The sequence below is a fragment of the Stigmatopora nigra genome, chromosome 8 (genome assembly GCF_051989575.1).
Source record: "Stigmatopora nigra isolate UIUO_SnigA chromosome 8, RoL_Snig_1.1, whole genome shotgun sequence".
Classification (NCBI taxonomy): Eukaryota; Metazoa; Chordata; class Actinopteri; order Syngnathiformes; family Syngnathidae; genus Stigmatopora; species Stigmatopora nigra.
Genome location: NC_135515.1, coordinates 12,890,001 through 12,905,999, shown reverse-complemented (window position 1 = coordinate 12,905,999; position 15,999 = coordinate 12,890,001). Strand labels below are relative to the sequence as shown.

The 15,999-nt window shown below is 39.7% G+C and overlaps 1 protein-coding gene and 1 long non-coding RNA gene across 3 annotated transcripts in view; one reads left to right on the top strand and one right to left on the bottom strand.

The window, feature by feature from the left end:
* Window positions 1-6,199: 6,199 nt before the first annotated feature.
* Window positions 6,200-8,698, bottom strand: LOC144200311 (uncharacterized). 2 transcript variants are annotated; one of them, XR_013327086.1, is made up of 3 exons: window positions 8,307-8,698; window positions 7,372-7,630; window positions 6,200-7,063 (listed from the first exon to the last, which is right to left on the bottom strand). It is a non-coding gene; the product is annotated as an uncharacterized LOC144200311 (long non-coding RNA). The 2 variants fall into 2 exon arrangements; XR_013327085.1 differs by lacking the exon at window positions 6,200-7,063 and having other exon boundaries at window positions 7,168-7,630.
* Window positions 7,357-15,999, top strand: part of gucy1a2 (guanylate cyclase 1, soluble, alpha 2) — a 44,852-nt gene continuing 36,209 nt past the window's right edge. The window contains exon 1 of the mRNA XM_077722387.1: window positions 7,357-8,707. Within this exon, the coding sequence (XP_077578513.1) occupies window positions 8,396-8,707 (312 nt within the window). The 5' untranslated portion in view covers window positions 7,357-8,395. The remainder of the gene's footprint in view (window positions 8,708-15,999) is intronic.

Sequence of the window (15,999 nt, the reverse complement as noted above, 5' to 3'; positions counted from 1 at the left end):
AACAGCCTTAAAAGGGAAAATACATCAAGACTTCCTCCCGGTCTCTTAGTATCTTCCCGAACAGTAATTTCTCGTACGCCTTTAAAGCCATATATCAAAACAATTAAAAGGTTATTGATTAATCCAACATGCGTAAGCAAAAACAACATCTGCAATTATAATAACAATTAAGGTATTTAACAATAATAGAAAGAGGAAACTAAAAACTGAAACAATCATGCCTTCATTTGGCATAGCAATTACATAAAGAATCGCAAAGTGCGTCACAATGTAGGAACACTATGCGAGTGTTCTTGGAAGTGGTTGATATCCATCTGCTGGTAGCAAGAGTGCTTGACGAGTCTTCGCTGCAAACCCAGATCAACAATCCTCGGAGCCCGGGACTGGGTGAGATCTCAAATAAACAGTCCTTGTGAGAGGACTAGGTGACTGGTTACGACCCCGAGTTCTCTTCAGACAATTTGAAGAATGATTTAACACAGAAATGAATAAATACACATATATAAGAGTATTACAGAATAAACCCAACAAAAGGTTACGCATATTGACTGCCTCTGCATCTAGCCTGTACCCTTAAAATCGTTGAATTTTACGAATTCTCTCGTATATCACGCACCCTGAGCCACAATTTTCATCTTCATATTCATTGTTTTAATAGGGAGTACAAATGTGTTACTTTGAAGGGAGAATCTTAAGAAAAATCATTTCACGTGTATGAATCAAAAGGATTGTCTGCAGGATTCCACATTCCAAAACGGTGTTGCCTGCACATGGAAGAAATAAAAAAGGAAGTTACGTGAGCAGTTCAACCAGGAAGTGTGTCCGTAACAGTCTACTTTTCACCGTCTATGGGTGTAATAATAGCATGAGATACACATTACGCAGGTATCAAGGCTGATATTTCATTTATCGACAACTATTGGGATGTGCTGACATGGTTAACGCTACAAATACATGTATCAAGGCTACTCATGTCTTGCCAGTTTAACTAGTGTAAAATGGCGCCGCCCTGGGTGAGCAATGATGAGTAAAAAAGCAAAGTGAGTGAGTTTTTTTTCACGTTTTATGCAGGATGTTTTTTTTCAAAAAAAAATTTGTTTAGCGTTTTATCTGATTATCTTTTCTCTATTTTGAAATAAATGACCGTATCAACCGCATTGTCTTGCGTTTTCGGCCTTTCGTATTTGTCACTTTGCAGTTTCATGCATGTCGAGTCTAATTTGTGCGCATTTAAGCCGTACCCTTGATTCATAATTGTTTTAGTTAAAAATATGACAGATATGTGAGAAAATATGGTATTTTGTTACAGCTCCTTGTCCTTTATATTAGACTCAGCCTGTAAACTGTTAAGAGAATGGCATAGAAGTGAACTTGGGCTAGGGTCAAAGACATTCTAAATTGATCGTTTTGCACACTGCCTTCTCACAAGAGAAAAACTAAAGCGGCAGATTTCTGTCACAAAAACACTCCACCGTCTTATTCAGGAAATATTTTATAGCATGCACTGTCAGAATGCAAAATGACACTGCTTTCAAGGGGTTGAGAGTTGGAATGAATTGACAGTGTTTTCTGAGTTTCTTTTTTGGAGTGTCCTGTACATTTATTCTTTTTAAAGTCATCAGTTGGGAGCACAGGAGCTACGGATAGTTTATTATTATTATTTTTGGATCTAAAATACATCAAATACTGTGAGGGGTCACATTTAGTGTTGCCAACTGCCTGGGGGAAAAATAACGGACACCACAGTAGTAGATCCAGCCGGGCTAATAACTTACCCTTCAGCCCTTTTTTCAATGTTTAAAAGTCATCTTTAAATGATCTTTTCATCCAAATCTGAAAGTGCATATTTGAGTAATTTAGTGTGGAAAAAAAGACCACCAATGTATTTTGATTGGAAAAAATAAATACAAATACTAAAATAAAAAATAAAACAATAAAATAAAAATCAACCTTGCTTAAAATCCCTCTATCAAATGGGGGGTGTATTTCACTGAATTCTATAGATTGGACTTTGTTGAGCCATAATCCATAGTCTCTTTCTTTGTAAACCAAATGAAAAAAAAGTGTAAATAAAATACAAAAAAAATATCTAAAAACTTAACCGGTTTTAATCCCATTTTGCTGTTGTCCAGAATACTACATACAGCACTATTAATGAGTGACCTGAAGAGTGGTTATGCTCACCGTGTTACGTTTTCTTCCATTTAGTTTAATCACTTTGGTTGCTAATGTTATATTAGACCTAAGCGCCCACCCCACACACACACATACAATTAAATTGTTTTATCGAAAATTGATTAGTGTTTTGTAGGAAAGTGAAGCCACATGAACACTGCAAATAAATGGCGTAAATTTAGTCAATTGAATACAGAAGTGAATGCAGCCGGTTAGTCTATTTATTGAATTGAACTGAATTTATTTAAATTATTTTATTGTCATTGTATAAGTAGTATAATGAGATTTAAAGCTTTCATGACAAAGAAACATAATCAATCAATAAATAATAAACAAATAAGTAGTCCAAGTGAGATCCGCAAAGCGGAATGTCCATGTTCCGTCTGATGTCCAGGGAAGAGTTCCATGGTTTTGGAGACGTTCAGCCCCATGTTTTTGAGAGCCCACAACTCACTGAGTCTAGGGACTCAACAAGAAACAAACAAACAGTTAGATAATCAATATAAATAAACAATCAATAAATAAGCAGTCAACATCATAAATACATCGTATAAATAGTAGTCAGCATAGATAAATGGTACAAAATGGATAAGTTGTATAAAGTGACTGAAGTGGTTTGATTAGGTCAAGGTGAGGAACTCGAGTTGAGTACGGTGACGGCTCTTGGGAAGAAACTGTCCTCGAGTCTGTTTCTTTTAGCTCTTATGGTCCTAGCCAGCGCTAGCCAGAGGAGAGCAGGTTGAAGTGGTGCTAGCCGGGATGTGTATTGTCTTTTATGATACTCTCTGCCCTTCCGAGGCACTTGGATTAGTAGATACTGGACAGGGCAGGTAGGGGGCAGTTGATGATTTGTACCCATTAGTTGTTCTAGTCCGAATATTTTCCTCAAGACAATATGTAATATTGTCATCAAAATATTATGTCATTCAATTCAAATCAGATGTCCTTGTTGAATGCGACTACATTGGCTAGAGGGGACCTTTTCTATTTTATTGATAGTACAGTTACTGAGCTTTAGCCCTGTCTGCGCTCAGTTACTGATGGCCTGTCCGTTCAAGCCAGCTAGCAAGCTTATCTCCTCTAAAACATTATTTATTCTATTGTAGTGTTCTCTTTATGAAAAGCTCATTTTATTACTGATGGATGACTGCTTGATTCCCAAGAGCAAGTGGCCAGATAAGGAAAGGTGAGAAATACATGGGGTTGCGTCATTGTCGCTTCTGAATGTAAAATGATTTTGTACATTCAGGAAATTGAACAGATTTTATGTGTGTGTGTTTTGGGGGAGGGGGATATTAACATGGGCACGTGATGAACCACATCTTGTTTCTGTTGCTCTACACTCGCTCATCCCTTTGGGGCTTCTAATGAGCTGTTATGCTCTGGCCATTGAGTTCAAGGTCATGACTGTGATTAGTGCAGAACACGAGCATCATCCTGTTCTCTTAAGGAGGGCAACATGGTTGCGCAAGGACTTGAAGTTTATCCCTTATCTGCCCATGATATTAGTGCCTTCGCACCCATGTTGGACATTCCATGCGCCACTTGGAATTAGCTTGCGAAAGTTAAATAATGTTAAATATCACAATGATTTTTAACAAGTTATGTGTGGAACTGTTTGTCCTTGAACTGAACAAAAACGAATACTCCTTATATTTATTCATTCTTTTTCTGAATACTACTGCTTATTCAAAAATGAACTGAAAGTGCCGGGGTTCACCACGTATTGTGTGTGGAGATGCTGCTGGCTGGCTTCCTGGTAAAGATAGCCTTAATCTACAAGTTCGACCATCCTTTAGCTTTAAAAACAAGAACAAAGCCTTGCTGCCTGTCTACTCAATGAGGAACCAAAAAGCCCGGATCACATGGTTTTCGATTATCACAGCCATTTCTGGTCTACATTATCCGCAATATTCGAGGGATAGAGTTGACTTCGGGCAACAGGCAGGAAACTCCCTGAACTGGTGGTGAGCCAATCAATCACAGGGCACAGACAACCATTTGCGCTCACACTCATACCTCGGGGCAATTTAGTGTTTAAGGAGCCTACCATGAATGTTTTTGCAATGTGTGAGGAAACCGGGGTACCTGGGGAAAACATGCAAACTCCACACAGGAAGATCAGATCCTGGAATCGAACCATGCAATCTCAGAACTGTGAAGCCGACATGCTAAAAACTCACTCGTGGAGTCACTGTCAAATATTACGTGTATATCGTTTTAATCTGAAAATAAAACAATGTTTTTTGCATTGAAATAAGACTAAAAAATTGTTGATCGTTTTAAAATTGGGGTCTAGTCATTGTACCCATCCACAACATCTTTAAAGTGAATGCTGAACAATGGTGGTTGATTTGAATTGAATGGGTTTGTCATTGTATGAGAATAATTAGATTTAAAACTTCACCATGAAGTGCATATATAAATAAATAAGTCAACATAAGTATGTCAAAAAGTATAAAAAGTGACTAAAGTGCTCAGGAGCCTATGGAGTTTTAGTCCAGGTCTAGACAAGGTCCTCGTAGGTGCAGAACTCGAGTTGATGCAATTTAGATGTTTTATCACAGTAGAGTGGTTAATTTACATTTCAAAAATCCAGAAGCCATTCATTTACAAATGTGATTGCACTTTAGTTTATATATTCAAATGTTCATATATTAAGATGTTATAGAACGTTTTTGCATGATTTGGATGATATTTGTCTGTAATATAGTTATAATCATTTCTCTTAGCTGTACTGTCGTTATTTTGTGTATAGAACTTGAACTAACTTTAATTCCAACCCATAAAGAGGACACCTTTTCACCAACCTGGTTTGGATTGCAGTCAGGTGCTTTTTGTTTTCTGCAAAAATGTCATTGGCTAAAGTGTCAGTGCTGGATCGGTTGGAACAAAAATCTGCACCCACAGCGGCCCTCGAGGACCGGTTTGCCCACCTCTGGGGTAGTGGTTCACTCACCTAGACTGGTGCGGGCAAGAGTGGGATCTATTGCCACATGATGGCAGTGTGATTGTGTATGTTTTTTCCACAGTTAAGCCATGATAGATGTTTGAAATGTGTATAAACTGCCCCAATTCACAATTTTTTACCTCCATATTCATGGTTTTAATGGGTAGTACAATGTGTTACTTTGAAAGGAAAACCTCATCACACGTGGTATTTCTGAGATACACTATTAGGGTCAATATCATAAGGAATTAATTCATCCAGTAATGGTTGTTTTCTTACTGCAAAACTGAAAATAACTAACAAATAGTGAATTTTGTTTTGCCGACATTTACTGGTGAAAAATAAATAAGCCGTACCCTTGATTCAGTCATTATGTTTTATGCTACAAATATGGCTTGTATGCAAGAAATACAGTAGGTGCTGTCTTTGTCTGCAAAGCCCCCTATTATTGTGTCTTTTTCACTGCTTGTAAAATTCCTCTTCCAGCTTTTCATTCTTTATTTGATTTCATGTCTAAAGAGATTGGAAGGAAAAGGGCGGCCCGGTGGAGTGAGTGGTCAGCCTGTCAGCCTCACAGCTCTGGGGTGTTGGGTTCAAATCCAGGTCACGTCCACCTGTGTGGAGTTTGCATGTTCTCCCCGGCCTGCGTGGGTTTCCTCCAGGTACTCTGGTTTCCAATATTCCAATAAAATGTATGGTAGGCTGATTGGACACTCTAAATTGCCCCTAGGTATGTGTGTGAGTGTGCATGGTAGTCCGTCTCCTTGTGCCCTACGATCGGCTGGCCCCTGGGTGTCCCCTGCCTCTGGCCTTAAGTAAGCTGGGATAGCCTCCATCATCCCCGTGACCCTAATGAGGATAAAGCGGTTTAGAAAATGAGATGAGATGGGACATTGGAAAATGTATTACAATAACTGGTGTTAACCTAGAGCGCCCCGGTGACGCGAGTGGTTAGCACGTCGGCCTCACAGTTTTGGGGCCCTGGGTTCAATTCCAGTTCACGTCCACCTGTGTGGAGTTTGCATGTTCTCCTGATGTGTGGGTGTGCATGGTTGTCCGTCTCCTTGTGCCTACGATTAGCTAGCCACCGATTCAGGTTATCCCCTGGCTCTGGCCTGGATTCAGCTGGGATAGGCTCCAGCATCCCCTGTGACCTTAATGAGGATGAAGCGGTTCAGAAAATGAGATGAGATGTTCATGTATGTCTTTTAATAAAAAAACATGTTATAAATAAACAACCAGGTTTGTCAATTAGTCTTCCATCACATTGTTTACGTTCAGACAGCGGTGGTCCGTGCATTTTGTCGTAGCGCCTTCAACTAATCAGTCCAACCCTCAAAAAATATTTTATGGCTACTGCAGCTACAGCTGCGACACATAAAAAAATCATCAATAATAACCCCATACAATTGAAAGATTCTTTAGGAATATAGCCATTTTTACTCACCAAAAATCTTTTTTAACTGTACACAAAATCCATGCTCCTTTCTTCCTCCTTTTCTATTGCCATCGAAGCTAATGCTGAAAGTTGTCGTATTTCTGGCATTCGTTTTTATTCGATTTACTGGTGAAAATGTTCGCTACCAGTTGCGACAGGCTTGCTTCCTTTGGAGGCGTCCGACCTTTCTTAATGATGTCCAGCTTTTTTTTCTTAAAAAGTCCGTCTGAAAAACAGCTTTGCCAGCAAATCTCCAACCAAATCCATTTGTTTTCTTCCGTCGGGCATTGTGAGTTGAGTTTGCGAGCTCTAGCTGGCTCACTCTGGCTAGCCAATCATAGTTGGTGTCAAGCGATGAAGTATCCTTACGCCCGCGACAAGGCATTGTGGTGTTGCCAACTCGAAATCTGGTTGGTTAAAGCAACAGTCTTAACGACGCCTGTTCAATGTAGCAGAGCCTGCAGAACTGATTGTGAGGGCCTTCAGGCAGATTTCTGACCCTGGCAACAAATAATGGCTGAAATGTGATTGGGTAAATGCTTCAATATGAAAACACATCTGGAAGCAGTGCAACCAGGGGGAAAGCAATGAAAGGAAGCTAACAGACAATTTGAAATTATTTAATAAGTATTGATGGACAAAATATAATATATGATTCAGACATGTCTTAGGCCAGCAAAGAAGGCATTGAAGGCCCTGGCGGCCCGCCACTGCGTTCAGATGTGCACCTCCAATACGGCGGTGGGCGAACATTCAGAACACGTGATCAAAAGGGCTCACGGCTCCAACTTCAAGGAAGTGGACATACATCTAGAGGTGTCTGCTTAGACGACGTGAACGTGTTCAACCTGGTGGGCGGTGGCCGTCGTTCGTCCATCAGCCTGCTCTTCGTTGGCACTCTCCATCCAGCGCCCCCCGCCACCACGCGGCTTCTTCGCCTCATCGTTGGCTGCATTCCGTGCGACGGCCGGTGGGGACGACTCGACGCATGAGCACCCCAAGTGGGTCATGTGCGAACCATGAGAGGACACTCGCTCGGCAGAACGGAGCCCCGCTGTCGCAGAGGACTATAGAAGGGAAGGAAGAAAAGGAGGTGAAGAAGGGACAAAGAGAAAAGAAAGCAAGCGTCTTGCTGTGATTTATTTCGGGGGCCAAGGGGCTTCTCCTTCAAAGTGCGCAGGAAAAGAGACGAGCTGTGACATTTGTTCGCTCCCCGAAGTGGAACATGTGTTGGAATTACTCGGTCCGGGTCAACGTGTGAAGGCTTTTGTCGACGTTTGGCTTTTTTTTGGGAGAAAAAGGACGTCCTGAAACGGTTTTTATTCTTATTGGACGCTTCACTATTTTGTAATTTAGCTAGCCTCTTATCTTGTAAATATCACATTTGTTGCGCGGGAGGCTCGTTATGGTACCCCACGACAGTTATTAGAGAGGAATAAAAGAACATTTCCTCCTCATTTATTTATTTTTGTATATATATATATTTAAAAAAATACATAGGAGACCCCCCCCCCCCCCCTGCGCCAACCTCTTACGTAAATGTTTGCGTGCAGTTAGTGCTTCGGTTGCCGGTTAAATCCTCCCTCCTCCACCATTTGCCCTCTTTCACTGAATACGCGGATACTTACTCTGTCCACATAGACTCACCTGAGCATACACACTATGCATACATAATTGCACACACATTAAGCCACCCCCCAGCAACCGATGAGTCCGCGTTATATAGGTAGAAGTGACACGGACCCGACTGTAGCATCCTTCGCCTCCTCCCCCTCCTCGCCACCGCAGGAGCCGCCACGATCTTCAGCGTCCCTTTCTATCGCCTCGCCACCATGTCCTCATCGTCGCGCAAAATCTCCTCGGAATCTTTCAGCAGCTCGGTGGGTTCCGATTGCGGGCTTGAAAGCCCTGGGAGGGATGGAATAGACGACGGGCTGGAAGCGGCTGAGGACCTCCGAGGATGCCCCTTCTCATCCATTCACAGACCGCTCCTCTGGAATGGCCGCAGCCCAACCGAGCGGCTGGTGTGCCCGGCGGGTGAGGAGCAGTTGGGAGTCGGTGGGCCACACAAGAGGGTGACCAGGAGAAGAAGGGTTAATCTGGACTCGCTTGGGGAGAACCTGAGGCGGCTGACATCACCTACGGTAAGGCCTTGATTGTTCCTAACGGTGATTGTACCCACAGGATATATTCCCTTCGAGTCATGTGCAGTGTATATTCATTAAGCAAGCTGTTGTTTTAAACATGTATTTTTATTTATTTTGAGTGTCAAGTGCTGTATTTTTAAAGTTCAAAACTCATTTAAACAGGAATTGTTTCCCAGTCATCTCTCCTTCATTCAATACAGTAATCGTATTTGAACCAGTTTTCGTACTTGCAGCAGCAACATAATATGCTGGATTTTGATGTTGTCCAAGCCTTACAAGTTCAATGTTCTAGAATAGATAATTAAATTGCTAATTTGTTCAAACAAACTTTGTGCTTCAGAAAACACAGTATATAAATCCCATTGTGGCCATCTTCAACCATAGTTTACCTTAGGCATGCATCACCAGTATGTTACTTGCAGTATCCCATAGCACCCCCACCCCCAAGACCTCATTGCCTCTTCTATAGTGGCAAAGTTAGATGAATATATTTTGGACGTCACCATATTTATCCAAGCTTTTAAATCATTGTTAAGAACTATAGGGCCTTCAGATAAATTCAGATATAATTAATTGATATAATTAACATCTTTTAAAAAGTCATGTGATATAGTAGTTTCGCTTTTTATATTAACGTGGTAACCCTTTCCATTAATGAACACCCAGAAGCTGTTCTCAATTTCAAGAAGGCTGGTGACCCCTACCCTGTGTAAGGGTGTGTCTGACTGCAGTGGATGTCGCATTTGAGATATTTTATTTCTTCGTCCTCCTGGGAGCAATGGACAAAACTCATTTATGAAAATTTACCACAAAAATAAATTTTCCAGTCTGTGTAGCCGGGTGCTTTCAACATGCCTCCAGGAAATTATTCAGCAAAAAACAATTGATCATAACAAAAAATGTAATGCAAAAGAAAACTTTACTTCTCAAGTTCACACAGGGAATAATGGACATTTACACAAGACGTCTGTAGAAGTTTGTACTCAATATAGTTAGACTTTATTTTTGATTATGTATGGACAAGTATATGCAGAACGAAATTTCATTATATTTGACGCACACTGTGTTGACTATGAATAAAATATGAATAAAATAGTGGATACTACCTGGACAACTGTACTATCTGAGATTTTCAATCTTGTACAACAACACCATGAGAGTGAAGAATGAACAAGCCGTGGGGAGATTCAAAACATCTAAATGTGCAATGATATATACATATTGTTATCATTCAAATTATTTGCAGTGCAAAAAAATAGATTTTTAACAAAATTAATAAGCCTGGTAAATATGTTATGTGGGAGATTAGCATCTTAACAGTCTAAGGGCCAGGTGATACAGCTATTTCAGAACTAGGTGGTTATGTACTGCACCCTGCAGAAGATGTTACCAGAGGCCAAACAGGAGAAATAGTCCATGACAGGGGCTTGAGGTGCCCTCAATGGCTAGTGTTTGTGGCTTGGGAAAAGCATCACTTCTGTCCAATGCTCTGAATGGACAGGAGAGGACTGGTACCTTCGAATAACATGAATATATTCCTCCAGATAATGACTTGAGTAAGTATTCGGTGAAAAGCATGCCCAGTTACTTGATAAGTAATTTATTTTTATTCAAAAAAAATGCTAGCTACTATATACAGTCAGTCGTACCTTTACTTACGAAGGTCCCTAGGTATGAAATTTTCAGGTTGCGAAACCATTTGAGAGATGAAAACAATATCCAAGTTACGGAAACATCAATATATTTATTGTATCCATTTTTTATTTTGAGTGGAAAAAACATTCTTAATTTTGACAACCTTTGAGAAACATTAAAAGTCGTCAAACATTTTTCTCAAAATGTTCGTCAACAAGCACTGCCAAAGGCAATTTTAGATTAGACTAGATGAACTTTTATTCATCCCATATTCGGTAAATTCACTTTGTTGCAAGAGTAAGACAGTAGCAAGCACAGACTCAGGAAAAGGCATTGTAGACCAAGGGTGGCCAAGTCTAGTCCTCGAGAGCCCCTATCTAGTCTGTTCTACATATCTCCCTCCTCTACCACATGAATCAAATGATCAACTCATCAGCAAGATATCCAGAAGCTTCATACCGATCCCGATTATTTGATTCAGGTGTGTTGGTGGAGGGAGACATGGAAAACAGACTGGATAGGGGCTCTTCAGGAAAGGACTTGGACACCCCTGTCGTAGTCCTAGATAAAACTGGAACCACACAAAGGAAGTGCACACAAGGTGGGGACCTTCTGTAGACTGTGGTTGAGAATATGCAGAATTACTCTTCCAACCTGATCCGCACAGTCCCTCAGTAGTCTGGAGCTGATCATCAGGACCGGTAGCCTTTCTTACCTTGATCTTCTTAAGCTGTCTTATCACCAGGAGGAGATGACGCACATAATGCAACACTCCCGATACTCCCGTTGCAGCCTGGTAGCTCTCCCATCTTATTGGGGAGGGGTCTCAAGTTCCCCATAATAGTAGATGGTATGCTTGGTCTGAAGCGACTCCTTCGTCAGGACTGCACCCCCTCACATCATGGAGATTTCCAGCGGCATCAAGATGTTGCTCTTTCTGTTGCGTTTTTCACCGCTGATCCCGTGTGTTTGACTGCAGAGGCATGGCTGAATGCTTCCAAAAATGTCCAGGAAGCTAAGCTAATAGAAAAATGCAACGGGTGGAGTGAAGTTGAGTCATTATGGTTGTAAAAACATCAAAGTAAAAGATATAAAATACAAGATAAATTATAAAGGAAAGTATTAAGAAATGTTAAAATGTTATCAAAATAGATAGAAAAGCTGTAAAAACACAGAAACTAGCAGAGCACACAGAGCTACTGTCACCAGCTCCCGCTTGAGTGGCGCCATCTTGAAAAAAAAAAACTTAAACCCAAACAGGTAAGAAGCAGTGGCGATTAATAAAATGGGTAAAAAATTAGAGGCCAAAGTAATCATAAATCGTCATTTAAAAATGTTTTGGGAGTTTTGGAGTTCAATGTAATGTTTGGAAGTCTTCATTTTATGTTTATTAGACGTGTGTGCATGCGTTCATTGGCTCTCCGTCTCTGTTGCCTAACGTTGGCTTCCTGACATTTGTGCACCTGTGTTTCAACACGAATAGATTTTGCATGTTCATTTTCTCTCAATTTTGTGGCTTTACACCTTTCCTAGCAAATCGGGAAACATTGATCAATTTTAAAGGGTTTAGTTGGTAGTTTCATGAAGACCGTGGAACGAATTACATTTATAGTACTGCTCTATTCCCAACATTTTCAACCTCCAAAAAAAGTTGTGGAACCAATTAATTTTTTTTTCAAAACTCAACATTTTTCATAAATAGAGCAGTACTTGACATGTAAATTCTGTAATTTGTTCAACAGTCTTTAAAGAAACCACCCACTGAACACTTTAAAAATGATCTATGTGTGTTTCACAATTTTGTATAAAATATGTGGGAAATAGACAAAAATGAAAGAAAATGATAACAAAATAATGTATTAATGTATTAAAATGAATAAAATGCAAAAACGTTCTATTTGTGCAATATAGTACCGTGCAGTAAGGAGGAAGCTAACGTTAACACACGAACACATGCACATAAACACATCTAAATAACTTCAAATTAAAGTTCAAAACATTAAATAGAACTCCAAATGACAATCAAATGGTTCTTTAACCCAATTTCTTACCTATAGGCATTTGTAAGTAGTGGTACGACTGTATATATGTATCCAGTGCTACATCCTACCTATGAAATTAATTTGTAGCAGATGTAGTTTCTTAATTTGGATTTTTTTGGTCAGTAGACACATTTTACATGTAAATGCTCTAATTTGATCCAGGATCCTCAATTTTTTTTTACCAACTAAGGAAATCCTATTAAAATGAACTAAATGTACCAATTTAGTTTGATAGATGTGAGAAACATAAAAAAGAGGAAACAAATGAGAAAATTAATTATTAAGCTTCATTGGCTCATGCTCCTGTTTCTAAAAGTTCTGAATCGATTACAGTAAAATCCCAGCAATTCGAGTCATCAATGCAAAATACTACAAAATGAGGAGGGGAAAAAACTGTTGAGAATAAATGAGTAGTTCCCCGGAACAAATTTTAGAATTATGGTTGTATATGTAGGACCATCCTTCAGATTTGTTTTTAGCAAGTAGAGAAGGCTTAACTGGCCCTGACCACTCGGCAATGACAGAATCAAGCACATTTTTTTGTTTTGTTTGTATAAACAAATAAAATGGGATTGTTATTTTTTTTTTAGCAAGTTATTGTTTTCCGCAGCACATTTTTTAAATCTTAGGATTAGGATGTAGAGTATTTTTTAAATTCACTTTATACTTCACCTCAGGGAACCTTATTCATCTGTCAGATTACATAACACTGATCGACCTACATTTTGGTAACATCTAGTATGTGCCATCTGATGTAGGGAATGGGACCCATTCTTATTTTTCTCTGTGTTTCTATTTTAGAGGAGTGGGAATGTATTTCATGTCCTACAAGCTAAACTATTGTGTCATATTAGTAAACATCCAATCTTCCTTTTAGACAATGAAATATTGACAGGCATATTGAATGTCAGCAGGAGAGTGGAATTGAATTTAGAAATAAGCAAATTTGCGGTAACTAGTAGCGAGTGTGAGTTTTGCAATTGCATAGTGCCTTATAAATATTTAGATGGCATATTAGTTGGCGGCCCAGCTCACAGTTCTAGGGTCATGGGTTCGATTCCAGATAGGTCCTCCTGGGTGGAGTTTGTATGTTCTGCCCTGGCTTCTGTGGGTTTTCTCCGGGTACTCTAATTTGCTCCCACATTCCAAAATCATGTATGGTAGGCTGGCGGAATGGTTGCATGAACGGTTGTCCGTCTCCATTTGCCCTGCAATTGGTTGGCCACACATTCAGCGTGCCCTGCAATTGGTTGGCCACACATTCAGCGTGCCCTGCCTGGTTCCTGAAGTCACCCTTGAGAGGCTCCAGCAACCCCCTAACCCCTGTGAGGATAAGCGCTTCAGAAAATGAATAATTGGCATATTATTTGAAATTGGTGTTGGTAGGTCATACCAAGAAGAGTTGACATTAAAAAAAATCCCATATTTTTTAGGGCATTTACGGATTTAATCTTGACGGCACTCCCAGTTAGAATTCATTTGCATCATATTGCTGCGAATGGCAGTAAATTACATCACCTTTTGGCAGCCATTAATGGGGAGAGACGTCCAATCCATTCTGACTAGGACTGCTGCCAGTGAACTGACACCCCTCTCTGGTACAAATTGATTAGACATCTATCACTGTCAATGTTACGGATTGGAGTAAATCAGGCAAAACAAAACAAAATATTCAAGCACTGTATGTGCAGTAAATGGTTGCTTAAAAACAATGTTAACAAGATAAGTAACACACATGAATGTGGATTTTTGTGATGGGTTGTTGATCATGGTAACAGAGTATCCATGAATGCTTAAACATACAAAAATGAAAAAAAGTACATTTTGTTGAGTGAAGTGATCATTTAAGCGCCTAGTAAAGCAAACACAATTAAGAGGAAAAACCGCACAATTTGGGGGGGTTTATAGTCCGTAAAATATGGTACTTACTCTATGTTTTATGGTGACTTTACATTTGGAAACTGGCTAGACCCCTCCATAAGCATCATGTGACATACTAAAGGCGCTATCTTCAATTTTGTAGGTGTAGAAATGAGGTTTTTCAAGCTAAATTTCACATTGCATGACTGTTTATTATCCACTTAAATGTGATGAAGTCCAGACCCTGTACCTTTGTAGAAAAACATCCCCCTAACATTCTTTACCTCTGTACTTCGTTGGGGTTACTAGAATCCAGCGGCGGTCCGTGCATTTTCTAGTGACGCCTTCAATCCAACCCTCAAACAATTTTATGGCTATAAGAACTCTACTGCATTTACAGCTGTGACACAAAAAATAATCAATAATAATCTCATACAAATCAAATATTATTTAGGAATATAGCCATATTTTACTCACCAAAAATCATTTTTAACTGTACACAATATCATCCTCCTTTCTTTCTTCCTTCTTTTCTGTCGCCATCGAAGCAAATGCTAAAAGTCGAGCCTGTCCTGTTGTATCTCTGGCATACGTTGTTATTCGATTTAGTGCTTAAACTGTTCGTTGCCGGTAGTGACAGATTTGCTTGCTTTGGAGTTGTCCAACCTTTCTTAATGACATCCAGCTTTTTTCTCTTGAAATGTCCGTCTTGAAAATGCCTTTAAATCAACACAACAATATATTTGCTTGTGCAGCTCGCTCCAGATACAGTTTGGTAGTTTTGCCCGCCTACTCTATCCCCAGCCAATCAAAATTGGTGAAAGCGATGACGTATACCTATGCCAGTGAGAAGGCAATGACCCATCCCTACGCTTGCGACAAGGCATTGTGGGGTTGCCAACTCGAAATCTGGTTGGTTAAAGAAACAGTCTTATCTACGCTTGTTTAATGCAGCGGAACCCGCAGAACTGATTGTGAAGGCCTTTAGGCAGATTTCTGACCCTGGCAACAAGTAATGGCTGAAATGTGATTGGTTAAATGCTTCAATTTGAAAACACACATCTGGAAGCAGTGCAACCTGGGGAAAAAAGCAATGAAAGGAAGCTAACAGACAATTTGGAATTATTTAATAAGTATTGATGGACAAAATATAATATATGATTCAGATATTTCTTAGGCCAGTGGTATGGAGCCAGTGGTAACAAGTATCTCCACTTTGTTCTCCTTCAAAGTAATGTCTTCCTTGACACAATTATAGGTTCCCTGAAAAACAAAAGTTAAGATAGACCTGTTCATTTGCTGTCTTAAGTATAGGTCAGCACCACCAGATTTTAGTGTATTATGGTGTTGTGCGTGCCCAACTGTTTTCTTGATGAGTGAGGTCCCAATTGCCTTTTGCTCATTAAATTATTTCCGTGTATTCTGAGGCTGCTCCCATGCCTTTCTAATAATCATTCTCAATCCACAAGACAAAACCACGGATGGGCCTCTAATGAATGTACAAAAAACTGCTGTAGCTAAATATAATAAAGTACAGGGTATAATGTACAAATTTAATTGCAAACTTGTGTGATTACCAAAGGGAAATTAAACTGTTTCACCCATTCATCCAGTTTATATATTGCTTGTCAATATTAACCAGAGCCATATCTGAGTAAACTGGTGAAATAAAACCAAATTATTGCCCAAAGATAAAAAGACAGGTTGTTTTCTACTCATTTCCTTTTGGATTGGATTGATTGGATAACTTTA